At 41.2% G+C, this 9391-nt stretch overlaps 1 protein-coding gene across 1 annotated transcript; it reads left to right on the plus strand.

Moving 5' to 3' along the window:
- Positions 1 to 427: 427 nt before the first annotated feature.
- LOC139559430 (iroquois-class homeodomain protein irx-4-B-like) lies at positions 428 to 6515 on the plus strand. The gene is made up of 6 exons (XM_071375457.1): positions 428 to 1427; positions 1649 to 1897; positions 2159 to 2268; positions 2588 to 2750; positions 4911 to 5079; positions 5222 to 6515. The coding sequence occupies exons 1-6, from the start codon at positions 1371 to 1373 to the stop codon at positions 5884 to 5886; spliced, it is 1413 nt and encodes a 470-aa protein (XP_071231558.1). The 5' UTR covers positions 428 to 1370; the 3' UTR covers positions 5887 to 6515.
- Positions 6516 to 9391: the final 2876 nt, after the last annotated feature.

The raw sequence follows: 9391 nt of genomic DNA on the forward strand, positions 1-9391 counted from the left end.
ATAAGCATTTCCCGTCCAGGGCAACTTTGAATTTATCAGCATCACAACCACTGAGTTGGAAATGATGCCCTCTAAAGATAACAGAAGTGCTTATTGTTTGATTAATTCGTTCAGACCTGGCTATTATAATCTCATCTCCACTGTAACAGCTTGATCAGGAGTCAGGAGGTAATTTCATTGAGGTGACATGTTATCTAAACTACAGGAATAAAAAGCTATTATGCTAATTTCATCTCATAGTCATCAATCATCCGCGATAGAGCTGTCACGTCATTCCGTGTTCCCCCTCTGATGCGATGTGTGTGTGTGTGTGTGTGTGTGTGTGTGTGTTTCGGAGGGAGGGAGGGGGAGAATTGAACACATCCTCATTATATTTACCGGGACCCCGGGGCGGTGTGTGCGCTCGTGTGTAAACGGGAGGGAATCTTTGAGTGAGCAGGTCTGTCGTTCACAGACACCGTCAATAACGGTAAGTACAGTAGTCCTAGTATATGAGGTATATAGATATTTTATTTCCTGTCTTGTAAGGCCTATTTCAATGAAATCAGACTTTTCTAAGTTTATTCTGCAAGATTATTTGGATGAATGTAGGCCTACCTTCGGCTTTGTTCTGTTCTCTCATTGAGGAAGAACAACTCCGTGCACAAGGATTTCTGACATTGTATTTTTTGGGGCATAGGCCTATTTTGTTTAATTTAAAACATTTGTATTTCTATATGAAAGGGGATAAATCGAAGGTTCTAAACTGAATATAAGTTCCAGAAGGAGAGGACCCGTAGGGTGCCTGCGGGAGTCCATGTGACGTCAGAGAGACAGGCGCGTTAAAAGCAGAGAGCGCATCAGGAGTGGCATGGTTGGTTTGTGGATGATAGATCACAACATCACTACCGCTTTGGACTGCAAATGATGCGTTTCACCGCGTCAGATTGACTGGACAGTAAACATATTTATTAATTCAGCGAGTCACCAACTGTCAACCGACTTGGACACCTAAGCCATCCCCCAAAAAACATCCCAAGGGCATTATTGGGAATTGGGGAGAACGGACATTTCCCTAGCTGATGTTTCCCAAATACCTCCAAAGAAGAGCTGAAGAGGAGCTGAAGCAGACTGTTCATTACAAACCCAATATTGGGTGCCGGCACTTTACCCGGGGTGAAAAGCAGTGCGTTTCGGTGTTGGTTTGATTTGGTCAAAGTTACCTTTATTCACAGATCTAGGACAAACCTCTCCAGATCCCACATTCGGAGGGGAATTGCAAAAGTGACCTTAGATCAACGTCTAGGAGCTACTTAATCCTGATGCACGGATGAGTGACAGTTGGACATTGTGCTCGTGCTCGATCCTTTGAAGTTTGCCGACATTCACTGATGTTTGATATCATGGCTTACCCGCAGCTAGGATACCCCTACTCACCTACACACCAGGTAAGGCGTCTCTCACTAGAAGAAACATCACAAGTGTGGTGAAGGAAAACATTCTTTGTTTCTGTTACTATAGTGTCTTCGGTTTTGCACATAAATCCTGTAGCCCAACTTTTTGTTTGCTTGACAAAATAACTAATTTATATAGCCCTTTTCGTTTTGTGCTCACGCATTGCATATTGGTTATATTCTTCCTGAAGAATCTATTCTTGTATTCGCGCCAGTTCCTCATGAGCACGAGCTCTCTGGCCAACTGCCTCGAGCCTGGTGGAAGGTCTCTCCTGGACTCCGGTGTGATGCCTCCCTCTCCCCAGCCTCTCCGGTGCCCGGTGTACGAGAGCAGACTGCTCGGCTCCCCGGGCCAAGAGCTACCAACACCGGCTATAGGTCTGGGTGTGTACGGAGCTGCCTATGGAAAGAGCCAGGGGTACTATGGCACCTGCGGAGGCGACGCAACAGCTTTATATGCCAGGGTAGGTACTTTTCTATATTGAATTTCGTTTATATATATATATATATTTCTTATTGTTTCAATTAATTCGTCATGTCAGCGAAAATTAAAAGGACAGACATTTGCCCAATTCGTACGTACTGGACTGATCCATATCTGTGGTGGGCAACGTAGCCTAAACAAAACTATGTTTGACAGTCAGATTTCGAAAGGTTTTCTTAAGTTTTCTCAATCACAATGAAATAATAATGAATAATAAAATATTTTGATTTCATATTTGCAGGGAACATTGGACTCCAAAGATGGAGCGGCTGCGCATGTGAGGGCCTCTCAAACCCCTGCTTACTATCCGTACGATTACGCATTTGGACAGTATCCATATGACCGATATGGGTATGTCTACTAAACATGTTATCTGTTTCTAAATAACTTGTAATTCTGTTAGAAAACATTTCAATTGTATCTAAACGTGAGAAATAGTGATAAAGCATGCGTAATTGTGGCATAAAATAGTTCCATTTACGAACGCATATCTCCTGCACAATGTAATAAGTCAAACCCCTTATAGTTCCAAGTAAAAAGTAAAATATTTGAAAACTCCAGCACATCTTAGATCCAATAAACATAGGATTGAAAATAAAATATTTGGAAGAGTTTCTCTTTCAAATAAACTCCTATTCTGACACCCCTCCCCTCTCCTCCCTTCTCCCAGGTATGGGTCATCAGTGGACAGTGCAGCTGCCCGGAGGAAGAACGCTACGAGGGAGACCACCAGCACGCTGAAGGCCTGGTTGCAGGAGCACCAGAAGAACCCGTACCCCACCAAGGGAGAGAAGATCATGCTGGCCATCATCACCAAGATGACACTCACACAGGTAACAACTGGCTCAGTGTTTGGAGACGGAATATGTTAGTTGGAGCTCTACTGAACTTATTGTTGTGTTCCAGTACATGTCTGATCGAAGAGCACTATGTACTGGTTAATCACAGTGCTCTTCACTTTTTAAGGAGCACTACACTGTAAAGGGGTTGCAGTGACTTTGACAGTAACTTACAAGCAGCTCAGTGGCAAGTAAAATGATATATTTCATATTATAAACAGGGTGGTTCGAGCCCTGAATGCTGATTGGCTGAAAGCCGTGTTATATCAGACCGTATCCATGGGTATGACAAAAAATATATATAATAGTTGTAATTACGTTGGTAACCAGTTTATAATAGCAATAAGGCACCTCGGGGGTTTGTGGTATATGGCCAATATACCATGGCTAATGGCTGTATCCAGGCACTCCGAATTGTGTTTTGTCTAAGAACAGCCATTAGCCATGATATATTAGTCATATACCACACTCCTTCGGGCCTTATTGCTTAAAAACAGTACTCCAGGGGTAGACAACCCCTGGAGTACAGGTACAACAGGTACAGGTACAACAGGTACAACTAGGCACCATACCCGGCCAACTGAGCTAATTGATCTGTTCAGTGATAGACTAAATTCCACACAACTGGTCTTCCAGTTCGAGTTACGAGTTAAATTGGTACAGCATTTCTACTCACAGGTGCAAACAGAGCCACCGGAAAACGTGTGGCGAGACAGCATTTCCCCCAGTACTTTATAATCTGGTGTGGCCATTTTCAAAGCAGCAGTACCGACAGGGCCAGTAACTTCTCAGCGCATTTTTGAATTCCAGTTCAACATTTACCTGCTCTGTCGCTGCCTACCATTGAAAACCATTGAAGACTACACTCAGAAAAGTCGTGCTATTTGTATTTGTGCAATATAATTGGCCGTACAGTCAAGCACCACTACGCTCGCGCAAGTCACAACTTCTCGAGCACTACAGAAGTTGATAGCTAAATTCGAACAGCAAGTACGAATTGTCCTCAAGTAAAAATAAGCGCCCATCGATCTACTTGCTGAGCTTATTTATTTTAGTGAAAGTAATTTACAAAAGTAAACCTTCAACAGTGAACACACTAGCAATATGCTGGCTACTACTGATCGTCTGCAAAGAGTAAGCTACAAAATACACTTTAGCGTTCCTCTTTCCTGGCCTACTGTAGCCAGTTAGATATCTCTTTTGGAACGCAATTGTCTTAAAGGGGCCGCATCATATTTTGAGATGTAATTTTTTTTCTCTCAAAATAACATACTTTAGAAACAAAAATTAATGCAATTATTACAAGGTAATGAGTTACATTTCTAAATTATATTAAACAGCTTTTTAATACATATCATACTAACCAAATATAGGCTATTAATAGCTGCATATAGAGAGAAAGCATGCAAACCTAGGCCCTGTGTGACCCCAATGCATTTAAAAATTACACCATGTCCGGGCCAGTAGAGATTCTGTTTGGGCCAGTAGATTTTGAGCCATGTTAACATTGGACCCTGTCATAGCCTACAAATAGGACCCAGAGTTTTACCTGACCAGGTCATGATATCAGTACAAACTCCAGGCCCAGCAAAGACATGTACGAATTTTGCCTCATCACTTTTGAACCTGTGTTGCAGCCTCTGGGTGCAACAAATATAGTCTCTTACAAGGCGCACCTCAAAATATGTTAATGAGACAGAAACAACAATGCCATGCACCCGCTAGTGGTAAAAACATTATTGGAGCTCCAAAGATATGGTACGGTACTGTATTCTGTGGGATGGAATTTCAGTACCATTCGAAATACAGTAAGTATTTCTCCACCCACAACATTTTTCCACAATGCACCATCATTTACAATATGCTAGAGTATTTTACTGATGATAATACCCCAAATTACCGTATAAATTACAGTTTTCCGTTACAGTGTCAGCACTGGATAATCACAGATAAAGATTACATCCCACAGAAATTTCTTCTGCTTTGTCCTAAAAACAATTACAAACACAGGCTGGAGAGGTTGGAGCAGAGGGCAGCCATACTGCAGTGCCCCTGGAGCAGTTTTAGGGGTTAAGTGCCTTGCTCAAGGCCACAAAGGCCAGCTTGGGAATTGATCAAATATGCAATAATTTCTTCATGTGTTTCTTCATTCAGGTGTCCACGTGGTTTGCCAATGCACGGCGGAGGCTGAAGAAGGAGAACAAAGTCACATGGTCACCACGAGCCAATAAGAGCTCTGACGAGAGGGGCTGTGAGGATGACAGCGACAGTGCAGAGGGATCACAAGAGGAAGAGCCAATCAAAAGCGAGATAGATGTTGATGGTGAGTGCATGCGTACCATAGATTTATATCATTAACTAAAAGAAGCAATTAAAATGGCGTCTATTAATTTAGATGGAAGTTGCTTTCTATCAGGCTGTCAAGTTTATGATTGTTAAAACATCTATGTATTTTTTGGTTGTAGATTCTGTAACAGGTAGGTGTGTGGACCTACAACAGAGTGATCTGGAGGACTTTGATCTGCTGGAGTCAGATGGTTCTGACTGCGACCCTAAACACCGGTTTCACACCAAGGACACCCCAGTACACACACCACCGGACCACCGCCACCACCCCAAAGACCCTTCTACCAGCCCACTCAGACATACCCCAGACACATCCCGACATGGGAACGAGCGGTTGTCACTGTCAGCAGACTGCCCCAAACACACACCAGAGCACGAACGAACAACCAACTCATTCTACACTCAACAGGACCTGCAAAGTACAGAGAGCAGCAAACCTAAAATCTGGTCCATCGCACAAACTGCTGCTATCCAACCTGAATTCCCTGCATGCATGCACACAGCCACCCCCAGCGAGTCTCTCTCCCCAGGGGGGTATCCAACTGAAGTACCCCACCTGAAGGTGGGGGCGGCTAGGCAGCAGGACTCGCCGGTGACTACCCTCAGAGATTGGGTGGACGGGGTCTTCCACGACCCACTGTTCAGACAGAGTTCCTTTAACCCTGTGTTGTCCAAGCCAGCCATGGACAGGGCATGGATTGGGTTAAATAGACAGGTGATGGAAGGCAGAACTCTGGGACAACGTTCTGTTGAACATGTTACCTCGTCTTTGCAGAATGTATAGACTTCTTTACAGAGACTTACAGAGACTTACAGAGACTTACAGAGACTTACAGAGACTTACAGAGACTTACAGAGCCTGCTGTAGAAAGGTATATGAACTCCCTGTGATGGCACATGCTTCCATGCCTTTTTTTGTTTTAGAAAAGTGTCAGTACATCGACGTAGGCTACATCAGTGTCAGTAAATAAGTTCTGCATAAACTTAAAATTCTTAGTACTTTCAGTTTAAAACACAGATGTAAATGAGTGGGAAAGAGGGATTCAATCCCTTTGGACATAGAAAAGCAATGTAGTAACCTACTCATTCTCCAGGTAAAATGAACCCCTCAACAGATTAGAAAGTGCTGGATGTTTTGATCACAAAAACACTGAAAATATGTAGTTTTATGATGTTGGAGTATCACGTTAGTCGTTTATTGGAACTTTGGTATTTCTACAGCACCGTGGGAATACCTTCGGGGGAGTAGCCTACTGGCCTACACCGTTTACAGACCTTTTATAATAACCAGATGCATGAGAGCACCATTTTTTCTCTTAAACGAAATAAAGCATAATATATGTTTTGCTTATGATCACATCTGATATAACTATTTCACACGTGTATACATGTTCTTGCACTAAAGTCCGATTGCAGTTGTTGAGTCACTGAAATAAACAATCGTTTTTTGCAGAATGATGTTCTCTCTGATGCGTCTGTTTGCTCGTTGCGTTCGCTCTCCATGGTGCTGAAATTGTGTCGCTAAATCATGAAAATATATCATAGCCCACAAATGAAATATAAATAGGTTTATTTAACATTTTTTATTGAACTTAAAATTTCCTCCAAGACTGAATATTTTGCACACATAGTTAGTTCCTCAATGAATGCACATTGGAGATCGAGATATACTGTAGTAGGCTATTTTTCCCTCAGTTTGTGTGTGTGTGTATGTTTGTAAAAGGGGGCAAGCTGGGCATCCTTGAGCCGTGACTAATTCCAACACACAGAGGACAGGGCTGCTAAATTGTTAAATCGATGCCACTTCCACCGCGGGCCCAGATATAGCAGCAATCAGTGATGCGTCTCTTTTCATTAGCCGGCTTTTGACTGCATCAACCTGGGACCATGAGCTGCGCATCCACCGCTCTCTAAACGGGTCACTCCATTATAGAATATACTCCATTAGCGAGGAGTTGAGCTGCCTAACACACTTCTTAATCTAATAGCTTTATCTCCACTGACTTCATGCAATATCTCTTCTGATTTGCCAGCTGAAGGGTTAGGAGTAGCCTAGGTCTGACATTGTAAGAAGACCCATGACATGATGCCGTTCAACCCGAGGGTTGAGGGAGACTTTTCAAAATGTTAAGGCTAGAATAATAAGTGGCATGAGAGGGATCGAATGGATGGATACTATTGATACAAATGAGGTACAATTCGATCTGGTAAACATCTTTAAAATATATATATATATATATATTCAGTAAAGGCCTACATCATGGACTTATTTTGGTCTTTGAATCACCACACCCATCATATCACTATATCTGTATAAGATGCTTAATGTCGTTGCATCAAAGACAATTTAGTAAAATATAACATTATAGGCCTACTGGAATAGTTCTCACCCTCTCTTCAACTCAAATCCTACAATATCCCAAAAACCTTCAGTTGTCAAGAACAATAAATTATTCAACATAACTTCACGAATTTGAGGCTTTATAAAATGTTCCATAAACACTTTCTAAATAAGAGCTAAAGAACAATTAAGCGGTAGGGTCCGGGATGAATAAACTACTTTTCCCTCTCTTCTTTTCTCCTGCGTTTTTGGTTTAGGAAAGATAATAAAGTATTCAACAGAACAGAGCCGAGATCTTCCGAGGCCTTGTATGGAATTAACCATTTCAGTCTAAATAATTCAAGACGAATTCAACCGAGAATTCCATTCTTTTTCTGCTTCATAAATAAATTAGATTTAAGATGATAAATAATGACATCTGGCTCTTCCTGTAAAGTTTACTTTCTTTCTTCAGCACAATGAATGTAGACATAGTATATCGAACAAGCCTATAGTCTTATTTACATAGAGCTAGCTAAGGATTATAAAGCGGTACAATGAACAATCTCTGAAATAATGGTCTACACACACACAAAAATCATGTTTCTAAATAGTACCAGATTGAGGTTATTTGGCTTGTAACCATAGCAGAACCCTTTTGATGTAATTTAAAACCCTTTTTTGAAGGTTCAATAAAGAACCATGCTCATAAGGTTCTACCTGGAACCTGTATGGTGCTATAAAGAACCCTAAGGTTCTATAAAAAATAACAATTAAAAAATGATCTAAATAGCACCAAAAAAGGGTTCCACTATGGTTACAACCCTTTATGTGGATGTATAGAACCTTTTTTGATGGTTCTTTATATAACCTTTATGGAGAATGGTTCTATAAAGAACCTTTCTCAATCTGAAAGGTTCTTTTAAGATCCCTTTGAATAACCATACAGGGTTCTTTACTCTGGTTGGGGATATTGTTAAATTCCATAGCTGCTATTATTGTGTTAATTGACAAGTTGAATCAAGTGAGCTACCTCTGGATCAGCTGGTGGACCCTGAGAAGAGAATTGAGAACCACTGACTGATTTAGTCAACTGTTCTCAGTTGACACAAGGCCATAGCCTACATGAGTCTTTCACAAGACACGTCACTGGCCACAGTCATATATAATATGTAATGGCATACAGTGCTTTCAGAAACTATTCACTTAATCCACATTTTGTTGTGTTACAGCCTGAATTCAAAATTGATTAAATATTTTTTTTCTCGCCCATATAAACACAATACCCCATAATGACAAAGTGAAAACATGTTTTTAGAGATTTTTGCAAATGTATAAAAAACTAAATGCAGAAACATCCTATTTACATAAGTACTCACACCCTTGAGTCAAAACTTTGTAGAAGCACCTTTGGCAGCGATTACAGCTGTGAGACTTTCTCGGTAAGTCTCTAAGAGCTTTGCACACCTGGGTTGTACAATTTTTGCACATTTGCACATTATTCTTTTCAATTCTTCAAGCTCTATCAAGTTGATTGTTAAGCATTGCTAGAGAGCCATTTTCAAGTCTTGCCATAGATTTTCAAGCTGATTTGATTCAAAACTGTAACTAGGCCACTCAGGAACATTCAATGTCGTCTTGGTAAGCAACTCCATTGTATATTTGGCCTTGTGTTTTAGGTTATTGTACTGCTGAAAGGTGAATTTGTCTCCCAGTGTCTGTTGGTAAGCAGACTGAACCAAGTTTTCCCCTAGGATTTTGCCTGTGCTTAGCTCTATTCCGTTTCTTTTTATCCTAAATAAAACTCCCTAGTCCTCGCCAATGACAAGCATACCCATAACATGATGCAGCCACCACCATGCTTGAAAATATGAAGAGTGGTAGTCAGTGATGTGTTGTGTTGTGTTTGCCCCAAACATAACGCTTTGTATTCAGGACATATTATGTACAGGCTTCCTTCTTATCACTC

This window comes from Salvelinus alpinus, chromosome 29, assembly GCF_045679555.1.
Source record: "Salvelinus alpinus chromosome 29, SLU_Salpinus.1, whole genome shotgun sequence".
In the NCBI taxonomy this organism is placed as follows: Eukaryota; Metazoa; Chordata; class Actinopteri; order Salmoniformes; family Salmonidae; genus Salvelinus; species Salvelinus alpinus.